Raw genomic sequence first — 21,239 nt, 5'->3', positions numbered from 1 at the left:
GTGACAATTGAATTGAAGGGTGCTAATATTTCTGCATTTGACTGTAAAGGTAAATATATTACAAAAAAAAAAAAAAGACTGCATGTGATTTGAAGGCCTTTTTGTTACGAGTGTGGATCTCCACTGTCAATCATCTAATCATTAATCATCTGATCATGCCTGCTCTGAGAGAAGAAAAAATGCTGCATGAAAAACTGCTGACTGAAATTATATACTTTATAGAAGAGCATTCTTCTTTCTTTCTTTCTTTCTTTCTTTCTTTCTTTCTTTCTTTCTTTCTTTCTTTCTTTCTTTCTTTCTTTCTTTCGCTATAAATACTTTCTTTCTTTATGGAAGCGCCTGTAGATGTTTGTGCTTGATGTTTCTCCCCAGTGTGACTCCTCGTTTGGAGGCAGAAGGTCACACACTGGCCCTCAGACCCAGAGGCAGGAGCTGAAGGAAAAGCCGCAGGAGAGGAGTTGAAAGGGGATTTCCGCCGCTCAGGCAGCCAATCAGAAGCGACATAAACACGTTACGTCACTCAGCATGAGGGACTTTTCATTTCGCTTTGCGCGAGACAATGAACGTGTTTACCTCTGAGTGTGGACACGCACACAGAGACACACAGACACAGAGACACACGGACACACACAGACACAGAGACACACGGACACACACAGACACACACACACACACACACACACAGAGACACACACACACACAGACACACACACACACACACACACACACACACACACACAGAGACACACACAGAGACACAGAGCCGAGGCAGGGTCGGGCATGGCAGTGGTGGGGGAGGCGGTGTTGGGGGGGGCAGTGGGGGAAACGGAGCTGATCCACGTGGCTTTAGTCCAGAGCAGCGCGGGCGCGTGCCTCCGGGGCCACCTGAGGAAATCCGCGCGTGCAGTCGCTCTCAAACTCCTCAGTACGAACAGGTGAGTCCAGGTGAGTGTAAAAGTTTGCATCCCCGCCACGGTGGAGACAGGAAAAGTGTCTGTAGTGTTTTGCAATTTATTTCTAAAAAAAAAAGAAAAATGATAAAAACCCAGCTGTCTAATATTCCACCTGAGAGAAATCAACACCTGTCCAAGACGTTCTTCAGGGAAAGAGGTGAATGTTTGTTTGGAGTTGGAGCTCTTAATCATATTCAGAGGGGAAAACTTTTGAACTGTTATTTTAATTATTATTCCTCTCAGCACACACTCACTGGCCATTTATATAACATTAAAGAAAAAACCCCATTCCCACACTACACTCTGAGAGTACGGGTACTAAAGGGTACCGTGTCTTCTCACTGTACACATTCAGTACCATTAATGTTCACCTTTTACTGAGAAACGTCTTTAGTTTCTCCTTGAAAACCTTAAAACTAATGACCTTCTGAATTCAGTCATGAAGGTCGGTGTCTCCGCAGCTCCAGCTGAGAGATGCAGAAGAAGCCTGAGGACAGAGTCACCTGTGTTTCTGCGAGCGCACACCTTCAGAACCCTTTAAAGAACCTTTTCTAATTCTAATCCACAGATCAGCCTCTGACACTGTACTGTAGCTCCAGCTCTGAAGGTTTTGACTTTTCCTCTGATTTACAGAAAACACTGTCAGGTTTAGTGCAACAGAGTCTGAGCTGTAACGTGACCACACTCACAAATAAACGTCCCAAACAGTACTTTTGCACATTCACTGTCGCTGGTGCGTGTGTGGTGTGTTGTTGCGACATCTTTAGTACCTTGAATGTGAATGTGTGTCTTTTAGCGAGAAATGTGCATGGAGTTGACTGTTAATTGATTTCCTTGTAAAAGTTACATCCTAAAGGTATAAAAGGTGTCGTCCTGACGGTAATAACCCACTGATGAGGAAATGTACCGTGTTGTCTGGGTGTGTGTGAGAATGTTTATCATGTTCAGAAAGGCCGAGGCAAACTTTCAAACTGATGATGTTTTTATTTGCTTATCAGTCATTTTACCTTTTTATGATCGTGTATGTAATAAACAGTGAAATAAAAACCAGACGTGATGTCAAAGCAGTGCAGGATATTTTTACTGCAGAGACATTTGTTCTAAGGGATGTGAAATAGTGCAACGTGTCTCTGTGCTGTTTGGATCATTAGTTGGTGATGTGTTTGGCCAAAATATGAGAAATTTCCTGAGTGATTGTGTTATTCACAGTCATCACTCCAAACAGAAACCTGGGGTCGGATTTAGTTTCTCTTTCATTTCAGCTTTAAACTGGTGTGTGTGTGTGTGTCCTCCAGCTCTTTGTCACAGATGCAGGAGGTATTGGTGCAGGGTGGAGTGTGTGTGGAGCGACTCGTGCAGCCTGTAGGTGTGTACCGGAGTCGTTTCCTCACTGGGCTGCTGTGGGACTGGATGCCTGAAGGATCTCTGCATTCACTGCTGTATGAGGTGAGATCATACTTCAACAGGCTTGCGCACGTGTGTGTGTGTTCGAAAATTATCCTGATACATGAAGATGTTTTCTCCAGTACACATGATATTTACATGCAAGCAAAAAAAGGCAGTAGTTATTTACAAACACATTTATCACCTGTTTTTATTTGATACCCGCAACATCTCAGAAAAGTGTACTGTAATATGATTTATCCTGTATCATGGTATCGATATGATCTGATTATATCACCCAGCTCTAATTAAAAACTCCTACATCATGACACATTTACTCTTATTGACTGTTTCACTGTTAAATGTTAAACTCAGGAATGACAGGATCAAAACTCGGATATATATTTATTCTGTCCACATTCACTGGATATGAGCAATCGCGTGCTCTGATTGGCTACTCCACCACTCGGATATCAGCTCATATACCGTGAGTAGAGAAAAACAAAATGGCAGAGCGTGTTACTGAACCAACCAAGGACAAAATAAAAACTCTACTCGAAAACAAAACTCAAAAAAATAAAAAAGCAACAAAATATGGAATAAAAGTATTTGATCGTAAGAGCATATCTTTTTTATTTTTCAAGAATTATTATTATTATCACATTTTTCACAAATTACTCCTGTCATTTTGCCAGTTTGTTTACATTCTAAGTGGAAATTATTTTGTTGGGCGTTTTGTATAAAGTTTTTATTGATCAAATTTGCAGAAAAAATGCTCTGTTTCTCAAAATCCAGTGAATGTGGAGAGAATAAAACAGTTATTCCACTCAGTCTCAGTGCTACACGCCTCGTCACCTATCAGCTCATATACGACTCGATTTCGTGGAATAACTGTTAAATGTCTCTTTACATATAAACGTCTCCACTTAAAAAACCCAGTTTTTCTAATCTTTCCTGTTTGTTCCAAGATCGTATCAAACTCATTCTTTTTTCTCTGAGATCTGATCCGCCGTGTTTCTGTGGTAAATCTGATCCTGGGTATCGGATCGGTGTTGTCTCAAAACATCTGCAAGTAAAACGAATATGAATGAAAAAGAGGAATCAGTAAAAGCAGAAGGAACACTCGCTCCTGCTCGCCAAGCCGCAGGGGAAGATGATGCAACCTCTCGATCTATTTTTAACAGGCCTGAAAGGGAAAGGTTTTTTTCAGTCTGGAATTTCCCAGCATTCCGTTTCTTCCTTCCTGTCACTCAATGTGTGACAAATCATGTTTGAGTTCCAGTGTTTGTGCTTCATCAGTCAGAGACAGAAACCCTGCGTTAGTGCTGTAATAAATCTAATGGTGATGTACTGAGGGCTTTTACAGCGTGTTCCATCACTTTAAAACCTGAAGCGACTTTAATGTTTAATGTGTGAATCAGGATGCCGCCTTCATGTTGACCGTCACTGAACACTAAAGTGCTGCTTTACATCCTGCTGTATTTCGGCTTAGTCTTTCTCAAATCTAATCTCTCTATCAGACTCGCCTGTACCCGGACCTGCCCCTGGTTCTGCGCTTACAGATCCTGCTGGACGCGGCTGAGGGTTTAAACGTCCTTCATGCCGTCTCTCTGCCTCACGGTGCGCTGAAGACCACCAACGTCCTGCTCGACCAGCAGTACCGCGCTAAAGTACGGCTCACACAACAGCACACTCCTCAAACCCCCCACCGCCGGGGTCCCTTTAGAGCTAACCCTTTACAGCTGTTCTACTTACAGTCACAGTTTCGTAAACTTGATATATATATATATAAAATCCTCTTATTCCAGTTGAAATTTGAAACATTAATCTGTAAAATCTCTTAAAAAAAATACAGCATAAATATTAACAAAGCAATCAGTTGTATATTGTATATCATTACTGCTCTTTATTACATTAGTATGTAAGAAATGAAATAAATATAATAATGCATATAATTATTTAACAATCATAACTGTTCTTCATGCAGTGGTTTATAGATTTAGTTTATGTATTTATTATGAATTATAGCATAAAGCAATGCAAAGATCTATTAAATAAAATTAGATTTATATTAAAATGAATCACAATATGAAATAAATTAAAAATAATTAAGATGAATAATAATAAAATAATGCTATTATTATTAGCTCGGGCGAAGGCCCTATTGTTCTTGTAAGAGTTCACTATTATTATTCTTCCGTCTTCTTCTTCTTCTTCTTCTTCTTCCGTCTTCTTCTTCTTCTTCTTCTTCTTTATTTTTCTCCGCTGTTGGGCCATTTTCGGGGCGCTTGCCATGGGCGAAAACGCACGAAATTTGGCACCAGTTCCGAGAATTGCCACCGCTACTCAGAACCAGAAGCCCAAACTTGGCCGGGGCTCAGGGCCTCTATAGCGCCCCCTAAGTCGTTGTGATTTTGGCCTCCCGCATTAAGGTGCCTGGGTGCCATGTAGTTTGTAGTAGTGGCATGCCATTTGGTACGCATATGTATCGCACTAAGCCGGACAAAAATGTAATGCCAATGCATTAGCCACGCCCAACAGGAAGTGAGGTAATTTCACTTTTGTGCGAAATGCATGGCCACGAAGACGGCGCAACTCCTCCTAGACCGTTCATAGGAATGTCACCAAAATTGATACACATCATCTACAGACATGGCTGACAAAAGTTACTAAATACGTTTCACGTAGGATAAACCGTTCAGAAGTTATACGTCAATCAATTTTCGATGCAAAATTTTACATGCTTAAAAATTCATAACAAATCTTCTGATTGCTCAAAACTGCTCATACTTCACACGCAAATCACTCATTGGGCTTCTGACATGTTACCCAATTTCTGTGATGTTTCGCCACTGGGGGCGCTATTTTTGGGCAAAAATCCCAATCTTTCCTCAAATTTGGTCAAACTTCACGGCCACCCTCTTTCTACCTCCCATGTCATGTATACCACATTTTGGAAATTTTCGTCCATGGGGGGTGCTGTTTTTGGCCGACGCAATTGCTCCAAAACGGGTTTTTGGTTAATAATTCCATAATGCTTTCCCTTCCCACCACTACCTTGTGATAGTACGTTGCTGTTGTAGACACTTATTTTTCCAACTCATTATCGCTCATGTACAGCATAGCGCCACCTACTGACATGGGAAAAACCAAAAAATTTATTCTTCAAAAATCTATATCTCATCTTCTATTTAGTCAATTGTCATCAAACTTCATACGCAAACTCTTCATAGCTCACCTGACATATACGCCAAATTTTGTGCACTTTCGCCACTGGGGGCGCTATTTTTGGGCAAAAAATCCAATCTTTCCTCAAATTTGGTCAAACTTCACGGCCACCCTCTTACTACCTCCCATGTCATGTATACCACATTTTGGGAATTTTTGTCCATGGGGGGCGCCGTTTTTGGCCGACGCAATTGCTCCATAAAGGGTTTTCGGTAAATAATTCCATAATGCTTTTCCTTCACACCACTACCTTGTGATAGTTCGTTGCTGTTGTAGACACTTATTTTTCCAACTCATAATCGCTCATGTACAGCATAGCGCCACCTACTGACATGGGAAAAACCAAAAAATTTATTCTTCAAAAATCTATATCTCATCTTCTATTTACTCAATTGTCATCAAACTTCATACACAAACTCTTCATAGCTCACCTGACATATTCGCCAAATTTTGTGCACTTTCGCCCCTGGGGGTGCTGGTTATGGCAAAAATGATATTGCAGCTTCTAATTTGTCAAACTTGGCAAGCAAACTCTTTACAAGACCCTTATTGAGGCGCTTGCCATGGTCGACAACGCACGAAATTTGGCTCCTTTTTCTTAGACTGCCACCGCTACTGAGAACCAGAAGCCCAGATCCAGGCGGGCCTCAGGGCCTCTATAGCGCCCCCCGAGCACCATACAGTGTGAGAGCCTATTGTTACCATGTGTCCAATTCTGTGCTTTGTCGCCATTGTGGGAGTAATGTCTCTTGCCGAAGAAGCTGTGGAAGTTATTTCGCGGGGACGCATGCCCCCGCCCCCCCTGGCCGCTGGCGCGAGGGCCCGTCGAGGCCGCTTGCGGCTTTAATTATTATTATTATTGTTGTTGTTGTGATTGCTGAGTGTTTTGTCCGTTCCAGCTGTGTGATTGGGGACAGGGGACGCTGGTGGACGTCAGAACCCGTGTCCCTCCCAGCAGCACTCCGTGTTTTAGAGACCTGGCGTTCCTGGCTCCAGAGGTTCTGCAGGGAAACGTTCCGAGTGTGAAGTCAGATGTGTACAGGTGAGTTCCACATCCTCATCATCCTCAGGTTCACACGGATGAGCAGCTCAGTGATGTCGGGTTTTCACTCGTCTTCTCTCTCACTTCCTCAGTTTTGGGGTTCTGATGTGGGAAACTCTGAACAGACGACCACTGAGTGAAGGTACATCATTTCTTTACCTGTCTGTCTGTCTGTCTGTCTCGCTCTCTCTATCTTTCAGTGTCTTTCTGTCTCTTTGTCGGTCTGTCTGTCGGTGTCTCTCTCTCTCTTTCTGTGTCTTTCTGTCTATCTGTTTGTCTCTCTCTCGGTCTGTCTGTCTCTCTTTCTGTCTGTCTGTCTGTCTCTCTGTCTTTCAGTGTCTTTCTGTCTCTCTATCGGTCTGTCTGTCAGTCTGTCTGTCTCTCTCTGTCTGTCTGTTTCTCTTTGTGTCTTTCTGTCTCTTTATCTTTCTCTCTATCTTTGTGTGTCTGTCTGTCTGTCTGTCTCTCTATCTTTGTGTCTCTGTCTCTCTCTGTCTGTCTCTCTGCACTTCTCAGACAGTCTATTTTTAGATATTCTCATTCTGGCCTTCACTCGTTTGTTCCTTTTCAGTCTTCCACTTCTGTTTTTGCCTTTTTCTTCCGTCTCAGTTAGATAATAGACATTTCTAATAATCTGTAAGGATGTCTGCACATATTCTTCACAAAACATCCTCAAAATATGAAAGTAAAATTACAAAACTTGGAGTCACACCCCGGTGTTGATCAGTGATGTAAATCAGTGCGTCTTTTGCCAAAGAGCCCAAAGAACCTGTTTAAACATTAATACCCACTGACTAACACTTGCTACGTCACAACCTCATCTCCCTCACCTTAGCGAGCGTGAGCGTTAACCGTACAAACTAGCGGACATGCTAATAGCTAATTGTGAGACAAACTGAAGTCGTAAAACAAACATCCAGTCACGTGTGAAACGGAGACAGTTCAGTGTCGCTCTTCTCGGTTCCACTGCCGTATTCGCACATGGTCGAGATTTTTTGAGAATTAATAAACTGTCTGATGAAAAAGTAGACAAAAGTCTTAAATAATCTAAAATAAATTCCCTTCTGAATTTCTTGTCCTTTCTTAATATTTAAAAAATCGATTTTTGAATGTGTGAAACTCAAACTTCACTTAGTACACTGAGTCATGCACAAAATATTTTTGAAAATATTCATATTTAACATTGGCGGCACGGTGGTGTAGTGGTTAGCGCTGTCACCTCACAGCAAGAAGGTCTGGGTTCGAGCCCCGTGGCCGGCGAGGGCCTTTCTGTGCGGAGTTTGCATGTTCTCCCCGTGTCCGCGTGGGTTTCCTCCGGGTGCTCCGGTTTCCCCCACAGCCCAAAGACATGCACAGAGCATTTTTTAACATAGTTACTGAGACCAAATGGTCTCCCAGTGGCCAGATTTGGTCTCCTAGTCAATGCCAAACCAGCTTCACTGGGAGACCAAATTTTAAACCAAGTTATGTCTTATCATTTGGTTCAATCAGTTGCAATTAATTAACCAAGTACCATGTAAGTATACATTTAACAAGGAAAACGAAGATCTATGTTATACACACAAGATCATGTTGGTTAAGAAAAACAAAACTAAAATTTGGTTACTGAGACGGCTGACGTCAGAATCCGATGTCATTACTGTGTAACTTTGAGTGTCTTTGACATCACATTTGCGCTTGGTAATTGCTCCTGATAGCTGTGTAGTCACTGTAGTGTGTTTGTCTGGATGGTGATTGGTGAACCACTTTGCATCACAGAATATGCCGCGGCGGTGCAGCCGCATGGACTCTGGGGCCTGTGATTGTATTGCCCAGACCAGTTGGTCTCCTAGTGGAAACTCCTTAAAACATGCTCTGCATGCGGGTTAGGTTAACTGGTGACTCTACATTGACCGTAGGTGTGAATGTGAGTGTGAATGGATAAAGCGGCTAGAGATAATGAGATGAGAATATTTAACATTTCCATTTGGCTGATGTTGATGTTTTTAGGGTTGGATCAGCTGCAGAACCTGGTTATGTGCACTCAGGAAGGGGCGGAGCCAGGTATGGGGATTAATCTGTTGCCCCCGGAGACACCACAAAGCCACGCCCTCACTCAGCTCATAGCCAGATGTTGGTCTGTTGATCCGAAACAGCGGCCGCTGGCTGAAGGTTAGAAAAGCATCTTTCTGCTGAAAAAAAAAAAAAAACATGCACCGTTTACGCATGTTTTTTTTTTCTTATAATCAACATTCCATTTGAATACAGAGTGCGTCCTGGAGCTCAGGAAGGTTCTGGAAACACTGGACTCGGGAGCTCACTGTGCAGCAGTCCGCCTGGTAAAAGCGTGCAAGGTACTGAATAATCACGTGCTTCTGCGTTTAAAAGAAATCAGACAAGAATAAATGACATTAATCATGAATATTTAATCAGGGGGTGGAGCGGAATCAGTGAGCTGTGTGTTTTGTGTGTTATCACCAGGAGAGGGCGCTGCTGAGCTGTAAACACACTCCAGCCTGGGAGATGCCTGTGGAACTCAACAACCTGGAGGTAGAGCAATCAAGTCCCCTGGTTTCAGATTAAATGATCTGCTCTTTAAAGACGAAACACTGCTGAGTTTGGTCTCTGCGTCTGAAACACGTCTTCAGTTCAACTATAGAAAAACAATATATTCAAATAATATCTGCTTTTTTTGTCCAATTGTATCGACCACATTGTTATCTATCTTTATTTTAAAATAAATTTGAGTGGATAGTATCTCCATCCCTGATTCTTGTATGCTGCATAAATGGGAATTTAAAAAAATATATTTTTGAGAGTTAAAATCGACTGCAAAGTTGTGATTGGCGCTGCCCCGCTGAGCCAGCCAGCCCTGAGCGCGGGACGTCACAGCGGGAACCGGTTTTAAGGCCGAGGCCTTTTACAGCTATAGACCAAAGTCATATAAATAATTTATGGTGAAAGTAAGAAATAGCGTTACCGACTCGCTCAACTAAGACTGATTTGACTTCACTGATTGTGGGTTGACCCTCATTAAAACAGGATGGGTGCTATAACTTATGCAACATACATGTACATGCATGCATTTTCACTGATAAAACGTAAAAGGCTCATTAAATAATCAGATGAACTGAGACAATCACATTCTGAAGCAAATTAAATAATCTTATACCGCTAACTTAAACACACAATACAAGTTACATGGATTAATCTAAACGCAGGGAAACAACGCGTTTTTGTTGTTTTACGTCCAAATGAGAGTCGGAGCTTACCCGTCTGTGTTCTCGCTTCTCGAAGGCCGAGCTTGTGGCTGATTGTTTTGAAACAATCTGACTTTCAGTTGTTCGTTCAGTTCTCCGTTCATTCGCTTCTTCCACGTAAGGGCGAGATGGCAGCGATATCCAGTTTAGAAATCAGACGGCTGCTTCACTCATTCACTGTTTTCTCCATACTGAGTACTCCGCCATTACTGCTCGGCTCAGGCAATTACTAAAACCCGGGACGGAACATCACCGGTTTTAACAACAACTGCAGGGAGGTCACTGCCCGAGCGATAGGTCACGTCCAGTTCCATCCCGGGTTTTAGCAACAACCCTCGGCTCACTCCGGGAGGACTGGTGCAACTGAACTTAGTTTCCTTTTCTTGTAGTTTTCTTTTCCTTTAATTGTTGGTACTGCACCCTCTTTCAATCCAGGCTTATAGCCAACGCTCCTCAACAGATCAGAGGTCTCGTACGAGTCTTCAGTAAAATGTGCAGAGCAGAGGAGAGACCACTTCGTAGGCGCCCAATGTGCCCGTGAACTTCTCACAAACCGCGTCCAAATCTTTGCAGTTTGAACATTCTTGGGCCGTGAATGCAACGTAAATCCACCTTCTGTCATGTTGCTGCACCGGCCAGCAACACATCTACGTGGCATGGCGATAAATTAGCTCTAAATGGAGGATCAGAGTTGCAGTCAGCTCTGTGTTTTAGTATAGCGGAAATGGCGATGAGACCGATAGACTTCCTGCGGTGACGTTACGGATGTCAAGGTCATTCACTCAGACCGCTACCTATATAAATCACTTTAATCATAAAAATTACTATATTAGATTTATTGTTAATGCTTAAAACTCTTCCTGTGCCATTCTTGAGGTCTCAAGGCATTTATAAATGAAAGTGAGGCCATGGCTCTGCGTATCTCTTTTAAGCTCCACCCACTTGATAACACACTTTATCACATCATTTATTATTATTAAAAAGCTTGTTTCCTGATGTACCTCATGGATTTATGTGTCAAACTCAATCTCAGTTTCCAGAAGTATTTATTCACCAGGCGATTGCTGAAATTCACATTTTCATACAAATATTTATGCAAATGAGGATTTGTAAATTTGAATATTTATATTTACAAAACCAAAAAGCTGCTCTTTGATGTTGTTACAGAGGAATTTCTCAATGTTTATTATTGTTCCTTACATGAGATTTTATCCTGATAGTGTTGAAATAGTTTTTATAACAGTGTGAGGTCTTTCTGTTATTCTCCCCGTGTGTGTGTGTGTGTGTGTGTGTGTGTGTGTGTGTTCACAAGGTGTGACTGTGAAATAAACACTTTTTAATTCTAATAACATCCAAAGAGCAGGTTTTTGGTTTTGTGAATAGAAATATGCACGTTTACAAATCCTCATTTTTACATCATACTTGTATGCAAGTCAGAATTTCAGCAATCACCTATTACTGAATGAAATGATCTTTATCATTTAAAAAGTAATGGCTCCACTGTAACGTCTTGCCCTCTGTTCGCTGTAAACGCTTGCGCAGGGCTACGGTGGCTCCACAAGTCCAAAACACCTGATGTCTAAGACAATCCCTGTGATGGTGCCGTACTCACACAGACACACCCCTCCAACACCCAAATCGGATGAGACGATCCCGAGAGGAAGCCCACCTTTCCCCGCTCCGACACGGGCATCGCTTCCGACAGCATGCTGCAGGGGTAAGGGAGATTTCAGACACTGCTGGTTTATTTTAAAAATCTGTCACATGTCTGATTATATCTTCTTTTCTTGCCGTTGTCTGATTGTTTGTTTATTTATTTATTTCTGTCCGTTTTGTGTTACAGTTGGCTCCTCCCACAGTGCGGGTGGTTTATCCAGCACTAACCCCGGTGGGAGACCCTGTGGTGGAGTTTGGGGCGTAAAACAGACTCGAGCTTCTCCGTCATCAAACACGCCGTGCGGCTCACCGACGTCACCGACACACACAGCTGCACATCCAGTAAACCAGTGTAAGTGTGGAGCTTATTATCTGTCCTACTGTATTACTGTACATCAGGGGCGATTTCTCAGAGACAACAAGGGAAGCCGAACTTCCCCTAAAATTCTCTCCCCAAACTGCGGCGTCTACGACGTTGAATTCTCATTAAAACAATAACTTGCATAACATAATATATGCCCAAGATTGTATTTACGTTCATAACTATCCCTATGTCATGCTGTAACTTATTTGAGTGATGTCTGACGAACTTGCAGTTCGCTACGAGAATCACCTTTGCTGCCAGGCTGTAACCTTTCTTATTTCAATGGGCTCTATGGACTGGCAGCCGGGTATCCGCTGCAGTCTACGAGACGGCTCTGAACAGCCAATTTCGGCTAGTTGTTATTGGTTAAAATCGACAAAATCGTCACTTCCAGGGAAGCCGGGTATCTCTGGGGGTAAACGGGACATGGGCAGGCCAAGAAGCCGGGCTGATAAAGGATTATTGGAGTTGGTGTTTGAAAGACATGAGGAGGGGCGGTCGCTGTACTTCGGCGAGGAACACGGTAAGCATGATCAGTCAGTCCCTAGTGGATGTCGAGAAAGTGTAGTCGTGTGCCAAAGTGCTGTCCGAATTTCTTTTCATATAAACTTTTCTTCTCATTGATGTCTCTGTACATTACTCTGTAAATAAATGTAAATATTACTCGTTGTGCTCCGTTAACTTTCATCCATTCTATCAGTTTGATCATTCGTGAATTCACTCGTTTATTTCATTTGTAGTTCAATCAACATGGTTGTAGGCTAGCTTGAGCCTTATTGGGATCTGCAGTGCTAGCTGCTAACAGCTGGTATCTGTCTGCTATAATGGCAAACGTCGTGGACATGCTTTTGTCAAAACGTTTTGACGCTCTGCCATATGAGGAGAAAGTGAGAATTAAAGAGCAAGGCAGACCAAAGCCCAAGCTTAATCTCATTCAAAAATCAGCAGGTCATAACAGGTCTTTTCAGGTGTCTTGGTATGAAAATGTGAACTGGTTGACTGGGTCTCCTGTGACTAATAAAATGTACTGTTGGCCATGTCTTTTGATGAAGCCCTCTCAGGGAAATTTAGTTTGGTCAAAAGATGGGTTTGGGGACCTGGTGAATTTCAAAAGGGCATGCAAAAGGCATGAAAGGAGCAATGAGCATCTCACTTCATGTGCAAGACCTAGCTGTCTGGGGTCACAGACCATTTTCTGGAAAAGGAGCGGAGGGCAGAATTTGTGTATAAATAGTGTTCATGTTCATGAATGTGAAGTGTGTATATTGTTCAGTAATGTTAAGAGAATGGTGGGCTCTGTGTTATAGGTTATACCTGGGTATAATATTCAAGGTTCTGTGTGTTGCATAGCCTACCTGGTTATGGATTTCCAGACTGTGTTGCAGAAGATGTTCAAGGATGTGTTGCACAGCTGGGTGTTGTGTTAAAGACTCTGTGTTGCATATCAGGGTATGATGTTCAAGGCTCTTCGTTGAATAGCCAGTGATTTTTGGATGTTTGATATTTTTGATTAAGGATATGAGGCACTAGCCTGGCAAGCCAGACTATAACATGAAATGTACAAGCAAAAATACTTTCTGCCACTAGGTGGGGTTGTCTAGTTCACTATGCTAATGGGGCACACCTTTCTATGCTTTGATATCCGGCCTACAGGTTTTACGATGAATGCATAAAATGGGCTTCCCCTGTTTTAAAAACCAGCAGCCGCTACTGCTGTACATAACACACAGGCCTGTACTACAGCTGCTACTTTCAAGGGTTTTATTCCTCTTATACCACAGCAATTTTTATATTACACACACACACACACACACACACACACACACACACACACACACACACACACGTGTGTTTTAGTGTGAAATACACCACTGGTATTTTTCATCCGAGCTCCATCCGGGACATGGAGAACCAAAACCCGGGACATAAATCTCTATCTGTCACTCGAGAGGAAATTGATGAATTGTTTTGATAAATTTGGGGACTTTCTGTTTGTGAATGTGTCGATATCAGGCTTTCGTCTAAACGGGGGAACAGGGGTGCTGCGCCCTCTTACTCTCGGCGTGCGCCCCCTTACCGACTCCGTGAAAACATCCCAGCAACACTACGTGACAATGTGTCTGATCATCAAATACGTTATAATTGCTCCAAAAATATTCCAATCATAGTAGATACACCGCCAGACGGTGCAAAAACAATCCGAATTGGCGTTTTCCAGACTGAGGCGCCATGTTGTTTAGTTGTTTACTTGTCGTGGCTGCTCTCGTGAGATTTGACATGGGTTACATACAAGGTCAGCTGACTTGTAGAGCGAGATTTCTGAATGACCTTTCACCCACCGGCGCGGGAGCTTTTGACAGAAGTAGTTCGCGAGTTGTTTTTGTTGACACTTGGGCATTTAAAGATGTCATCCCGCGGCATGAAGCGGAAGAAAGCCGAAGACTGTCCGGGGCAGAAGATGATTACTTCTTTCTTTTTCAATGTTGACAGACAATTTATTACAATTTCCCTCTCAGATAGCCTCAGAATGTCCCATTGGAGCATTTTTCAAAGGCTTTGCACGGCGGGGGGGGGCCACCGGCACCAACTCCCTCCCCCGCTTCGCTCCCTCGCCATGGTGAGCGCTCTCATACTAAATTTTTCTAGAAAAAACCCTGGATATAATAAAAAGAAAATCACACGTTGGCTTGAAGATATGAAGTTTATCTTCTCGTGTTGAAAAACTCACATTTTTCATACAAAATACATCACAGATCTGAGCGACATATTTAAATAATATTGTCTGGTGTTGAGTGGTCTATCAGATATATTCCATTCAGCTAACATGATACTGACCGAGTCGAAGACGAGCAGCTGAATGGAATATATCTGATAGACCACGAAAAAAACCCAGCCAATATTATTATTATTATTATTATTATTATTATTATTATTATAATACATTCCTTTTGGGTGTTCAAGGCATCTTTCTCTTTCAAAATTCTCTCAAAATCTTCCGTATTAACGAAGCAAACCTGGCGGCCATGTTTGTTTACAAATTGTCACAGTCGCTCGCTAGCGTGGAAGTTTTACATCTCTGATGTGTGATGTCATGTTGTCTTGACAACCATGCAATATCGTAAACCATATTCAACGCTCATTCTCCATTGGGTAGAGTGATGTAATACACGCAAGATAAGCGATATGCTAACAATATTGCATGCTATCAAACCAAATGAATGAAACCTGCTAGAAGGGAATAGAACACATTTTTATTCCATTGAGAAAGGGTCCTGTATGGATAATAATTCCTGATATTTCACTCCGATGATGTCACTCCCAGTGTTTTCCCGCTGACTAGACGTGCATTGTCAAAATGTTGAACCAGTTCAAAATTAAAACTCTTTTGATTAACTTGTGTATTTTTTTGTGGATGTGGCCATATAATATAAAGAACATTCCACAGTGGAGTGAAGATATGAATTTTATCTTCTCATGCTGAAAATATTTTCACTCATGATATATACATTCATCACTCGGAGATAAACTTCAGATCTTCGCGCAGCCATATCATACATTCATCCCTTTATAGTTCCAGTCAGTGTTCATGAAACGACTCTGTTCCTGTTATCGCTTGTGTTATAGCAGCTATAAACAGTCGTTCACTCACATCGTCACATTTCAGTTCTCGTTGATGTTTTGGTCGTCAGGGTTGTTTTGATGGCAGGACAGATGAGCTACTACACCCTTGACATTCTGGTACACTTTTAAAAGGTGTGTGTGTGTGTGTGTGTGTGTGTGTGTGTGTGTGTGTGTGTGTGTGTGAGAGAGTTGTTGTTTGTGTGTCACAGGAATAAAGACGTATTAATTATCTTTAGGTTCATTAACCTGTGAGGGTGGAACTGTCAGAAATAAATCCTCTACTTTACAGTAAATTCAGTTCAGCTCTAATCCACTGCGTTCGATTCTGTACTTTTTCAGAGCAATACAATGGAATTAATAAGTTTATATCAGTCAACTGTTGTAAATGATAAATAAAGAAAAAAATTATAATCTCAACAAATCACCTACATTTCATGTTACGTGACAAGGTGGGTTTTTTTTTTTTTTTTTAAACTAAACTTGTCAGGAAGAGTTTAATTTTCATAAATACTGATGATGAGAAATGTGGTAGTAGGCTATAGTCATTTAAAATGATACGAATTTTAAAATGATGATGAAATTGGCAGGGCGGTGTGGTGGTCCTGCAGCTCTCCGGTTCGAGCTCGAGTGATAAATTTATTTGCATTTTACAGGAATTTATTTTTTCTTGTGAAGAACAGAACAGAGTTTGACCCTGAAATCCAGAACAGCAGCTTGAAATCTTTTAAAGCTTTTAAATCTCTTGTTTTCTCGATGACATGCAGCCGTACACACCGAGTCACTTCTCACTTTAAAAAAATACAACTTTCGCTCTGTCCTTCATTCCCTCTCATCATGAACTTTATGCATCATGTTGTCATGGAAACCAGAGTTAAAGTGCAGGATTTTTTTATTGTTATCGTGAAATTGGTGTGCTATGATCCCAGGACACATGTTATATACACACACACACACACACACACACACACACACACACACTTGTTCAGTTTCTGTTTTGAGTTAAAGTTACACCCCAGGACCATTTTTTTGGAGAATCATGAAAGAAAAAAAAGTTTCATCATTTTAGTGTAGTTTGGCAGTAGAACGTTTCTACGAAAGTAATAAAACTGGTTGTAAAAACAGCCGAGTTCTGGAAAATTCTGTCCCGAAGAACATGCTGTACAGACAGACAGACAGAGTTTAGATTTAAAACTGAGATTTTATTGTTTAATAATGTTTAATGATGTTTCTTGATCATCATGGAGATTGAAGTACAGTGAGATTCAGTGTGTGGTTCCCCATGGAACTGTGTTACTTCCGTTAAAGCAGAAGAAATGTTTTAAATGCTTGGACTGAATCAGAAAGAAAAGATTGCAGTACAATAGTGTGGGAAATATTTTGTGCCAATGTGTTTTGAAGTGATATCAGGGTAGTTTATTGAGCAGCACTGTCATGGAGTTAATAATAACAATAATAATAATAATAATAATAATAATCCCACTGTAAAACAAACACATCGTAGCAAGTGAGTATAAAATTACTAAAAATTCCTCGACATTTTTTTTCTCCCTTCACTCTTTAAAGGTAACTGAAGTCATTTTTAAACTTGCTTTATTTCTTAATTAACGTGTTATTCAATGATGTTTTCGGTTTTATTAACCTTAATAATAATAATACATCTGTTTTGTATAGCGCTTTTTATGGTACTCAAAGACGCTTTACAGGAGGTTCAAAAATACACACACACGCACACACACGCACACACATACATACATACAAACACACACACATACATACACACAGACAACAGATAAATAGGAAAGTGATCTGCAGGAAGGTGACGTGTCATATGCAGTCTTGAACAGGTGGGTTTTGAGATGGTGCTTGAAGGAAAGTAGTGTATCGGAGTTACGGATGGCCAGGGGGAGGGAGTTCCAGAGGGTGGGGGCAGCGATGGCGAAGGCTCTGTCTCCGAGGGTCCGGTACTTGGACGTGGTGATGGGAGTGAGGAGGTTGGCATCTGCAGAGCGTAGTCGGCGGGTGGGGGAGTGGCGATGGAGGAGATCAGTCAGGTACGAGGGTGCAAGGTTATTAAGGGCCTTGTAGGCGATGAGGAGGATCTTGAAGTGTATGCGTTGTTTTATGGGAAGCCAGTGAAGTTGACGGAGGACAGGACTGATATGTTCTCTGAAGGGAGAGCGGATGAGCAGCCGGGCAGCAGAGTTTTGAACATATTGTAGCTTTTGAAGAACAGTAGAGGGAAGGCCATACAGGATGCGATTGCAGTAGTCGAGTCTGGAGGTGATAAAGCCATGAATTAATGTCTCTGCAGCTGGGGTGGAAAGAGTGGGTCGCAGGCGTGCAATGTTTCGTAGGTGGAAAAAGGATGTTTTGGTTACATGATTAATGTGTAATTTGAATGAGAGTGCAGGGTCCATGTAGATTCCAAGGTTTCTGACGAGGGGGGAGGGAATAACAGAGTGGCCATCGATACAGAGTGAGAAGTTCTGACAGGTGGGAAGGATGGATTTTGGGCCAAAGATGATGATCTCAGTTTTATTGCTGTTTAGTTTGAGGAACTTGTGGTTCATCCAGGTTTTAATGTCAGTAAGGCAGCGAGTGAGGGTGGAGAGAATGGTAGGGGAGATGGTTTTGGTGGTGATGTAAAGCTGGGTATCGTCGGCATAGCAGTGGAAATTGGAGTCCATGGTGACGAATGATGTGTCCAAGTGGAAGCATGTACAGAATGAAGAGAATGGGGCCCAGGACTGAACCTTGAGTGACTCCGTGTACGACAGGGGTGGTGTGGGATTTATGATGGTTGATGGTAATATAGTGCAGTCTATCAGACAGGTAGGATTTGAACCAGGAGAGGGTGGTGTTGGTGATGCCAATAGATTCTAAACGGTTGAGAAGAATGGAGTGATTGATTGTGTCAAAGGCAACACTGAAGTCAAGAAGGAGGAGGATGGTGAGGAAACCAGAGTCAGAGGAAAGAAGGAGATCATTGGTGACTTTGAGGAGGGCCGTTTCGGTGCTATGATGGGTGCGAAAACCAGATTGGAATGTTTCATACAGGTTGTTTGAGAGGAGATGGGTCTTGAGTTGAATTGCAACGGCTCTTTCCAGAAGTTTTGACAGGAATGTAAGGTTGGAGATGGGTCTGTAGTTGTTGGGATCATTGGAGTCGAGGCCAGGTTTTTTAAGGAGAGGAGTGATGGCTGCCAGTTTGAGAGATGGGGGGACTATGCCAGAAGTAAGGGAGGAGTTGATGATATCTGTGATAAGTGGGGCGAGGGGGGTGAAGCAGTCTTTGACAAGTTGAGATGGCATGGGGTCCAGGGGAGAGGTAGCCTTATATCGTGACTCGTATTGGTAACTAATTGCAATTAAATATTATACTTATTGGCCTATTTGGTTTTTAGCCATTTTGAATTTGGTTCGCTTGGTCCACGGCAGGCGTCGCTTATCCGCGCGATCTTCACGAGACTCGTGTAAGACTTCGAAACGTGAAGTGTCAGCCAGGTGTCAGTGCCGCCATTTTGAAAACTGTTTTCCAAACCAAATATTGCACAAAAATACGTTTAAATGACAATTACTGCCTACTTTTTTCAAACTTTCCTGATTGCTATCAAAACAAACAAAATGTCCGGCTTGATTACGTCAGCATTCAAAAGGGGCGCACGTGTCTTTTGATAACATTGGCAGATATTGGTAACTTTGATTTCCGCTGTATGTTTTACTTCCTACGATGTCTCGCACAGGTCTCAACGAATCTCGTTTACAGCCGATGCTTTGACATATGGACTGATAGATTACAGAGCATATTTCAAACACTCATAACTTGCTATAGCAGCGACAGAATAGCGATCAAACATGCATTCCGATATTTAATAAAATGAGAAATAGAATTTTGATAATAAAAAATTTGCCGGGCGGCACGGTGGTGTAGTGGTTAGCGCTGTCGCCTCACAGCAAGAAGGTCCAGGTTCGAGCCCCGTGGCCGGCGAGGGCCTTTCTGTGCGGAGTTTGCATGTTCTCCCCGTGTCCGCGTGGGTTTCCTCCGGGTGCTCCGGTTTCCCCCACAGTCCAAAGACATGCAGGTTAGGTTAACTGGTGACTCTAAATTGAGCGTAGGTGTGAATGTGAGTGTGAATGGTTGTCTGTGTCTATGTGTCAGCCCTGTGATGACCTGGCGACTTGTCCAGGGTGAACCCCGCCTTTCGCCCGTAGTCAGCTGGGATAGGCTCCAGCTTGCCTGCGACCCTGTAGAAGGATAAAGCGGCTTGAGATAATGAGATGAGATGAGATGAGATGAGATGAGATGAGATGAGATGATCTGCCAGTAGAATAAAACTGTTTCACGCTTGACATTAGTGAAAAATGTGTAGAGATATGATGAATAACCCTCTAACGGGTGTTTATGAGCTTATCATAGGAACAAGGAGATCAATTGCTAAGACATCGTCGTTTTGCAGTCTGATGATTTCCTCAGTTCAGAAAAGTGGCTCATGACGTCTACAGCGCGTCTGATCTCACCTGTGATGTTTTGAATCTGATCTCCTCCCCTCAGCCGCGTGTCCAGTGTCCTCTGGCTGGACATGCTGTCGGCTCCTGCAGGAGAGACGCGAAGCCATCGTGCACTTCATGACCGAGGGGCGACTCAACAACCTGCTGGACGTGTTGCGGGCGAGGCGGGCGGTCACACGCGAGGACTACGAGTTCATCATGGCAGCCATGACGCTGAGCGCGCGCACACGCTGCCTCCTGGACATGTGCGCCTGTCTGGGGGAGAGAGTGGCCGTCCTGGTCGCCACCACTCTGGGGCTGGTTTCTGTCGAGGCCGCAAACGGACACGCCTACTCTCAGATATCTGCTGAAGGCCAGGCAGGGTGAGGGACTGAGATCACAAAATGTTCCTGTGCTCATTGGTATTGATGTGTATAAGAAGCTTTACACCCTTTGTTATGGACACGGAGAGGGATTTGATGTAAATGTAGGACGTGCGAGTTGATCAGACGAGAGCTGATTTGATCACAAACATCAGCAGCAGCACTTCTGTGGAGGCGTTCAAGTCTTATTCATCACCATTTTAATGCTTTTAAGTCAATCTCAGCGTGCTAATGAGGTCAGGGCTCCATTACAGCAGAATTAAAGCAGTGTATTTATTCAGGTGGATGGTTTTGGTTTATTTATGTCACGGTTTTGGTTTTTTTCCTCATTTTTATGACCCTCCAGTATCTGTGAGTTGGGATTTTTGATCTTTCTCTCTGTAATCAGGTCTCCAGTGTAAATCCGCAGCGTATGCATCGTATGCAAATACAACTCTTTCCTCAGCTAGTAGTGGATTTTATCCTGCAAGTATCTTGTAACAAGAGCCTCTTTATTTTATTGTTGTCTCCAGGATGAGGGTAATGTTCCTCCTGTTACACCGATTAATTACATCAATCAATCAACACACAGTGCTCGTGTACTGAGTGTGTGATTCATCAGTCAACATTAAATCAACTTTAACCTGAACGCTGTGGTGTGTTGGGGGTTTTTCTGTTCACTCGTCACTCCACCTCATACACACACACACACACACACACACACACACACACACACACACACACACACACACGTTCTGATTACGTCTCTCCGTGAGTGCTCTAAACACTCCTCTCTAAAGTCACTTTTATACAAACGTGTCACTCACGTTACACTACATAACGTACAGTGCAGTCTGATCTGCTGGCACTGGAGATAATATTAATAATAATAAACTTTATTAG

The 21,239-nt window shown here is 42.6% G+C and overlaps 1 protein-coding gene across 2 annotated transcripts; it reads left to right on the top strand.

Moving 5' to 3' along the window:
• Window positions 1-562: 562 nt before the first annotated feature.
• On the top strand, window positions 563-20,985 carry si:dkey-181f22.4 (receptor-interacting serine/threonine-protein kinase 2). Of its 2 annotated transcripts, none has more exons than XM_060940732.1 (11): window positions 563-935; window positions 2,249-2,399; window positions 3,857-4,006; window positions 6,464-6,606; window positions 6,699-6,748; window positions 8,596-8,757; window positions 8,854-8,939; window positions 9,067-9,135; window positions 11,388-11,562; window positions 11,689-11,853; window positions 20,039-20,985. In XM_060940732.1, the coding sequence occupies exons 1-11, from the start codon at window positions 781-783 to the stop codon at window positions 20,359-20,361; spliced, it is 1,629 nt and encodes a 542-aa protein (XP_060796715.1). In that variant the 5' UTR covers window positions 563-780; the 3' UTR covers window positions 20,362-20,985. The 2 variants fall into 2 exon arrangements, with proteins under 2 accessions (XP_060796715.1, XP_060796716.1); XM_060940733.1 differs by having other exon boundaries at window positions 881-945.
• Window positions 20,986-21,239: the final 254 nt, after the last annotated feature.

The sequence above is a fragment of the Neoarius graeffei genome, chromosome 15, assembly GCF_027579695.1.
Source record: "Neoarius graeffei isolate fNeoGra1 chromosome 15, fNeoGra1.pri, whole genome shotgun sequence".
NCBI classification, from domain to species: Eukaryota; Metazoa; Chordata; class Actinopteri; order Siluriformes; family Ariidae; genus Neoarius; species Neoarius graeffei.
This window is presented reverse-complemented; position numbering and strand designations above follow the sequence as displayed.

Excerpts from the sequence above, each read along its gene's own strand:
- si:dkey-181f22.4 (XM_060940732.1), top strand. The coding sequence starts at position 781 with ATGGCAGTGGTGGGGGAGGCGGTGTTGGGGGGGGCAGTGGGGGAAACG. Across the intron at positions 6,607-6,698 it reads GTGAAGTCAGATGTGTACAG|TTTTGGGGTTCTGATGTGGG; the intron begins GTGAGTTCCACA and ends TCACTTCCTCAG. Across the intron at positions 6,749-8,595 it reads CAGACGACCACTGAGTGAAG|GGTTGGATCAGCTGCAGAAC; the intron begins GTACATCATTTC and ends TGATGTTTTTAG.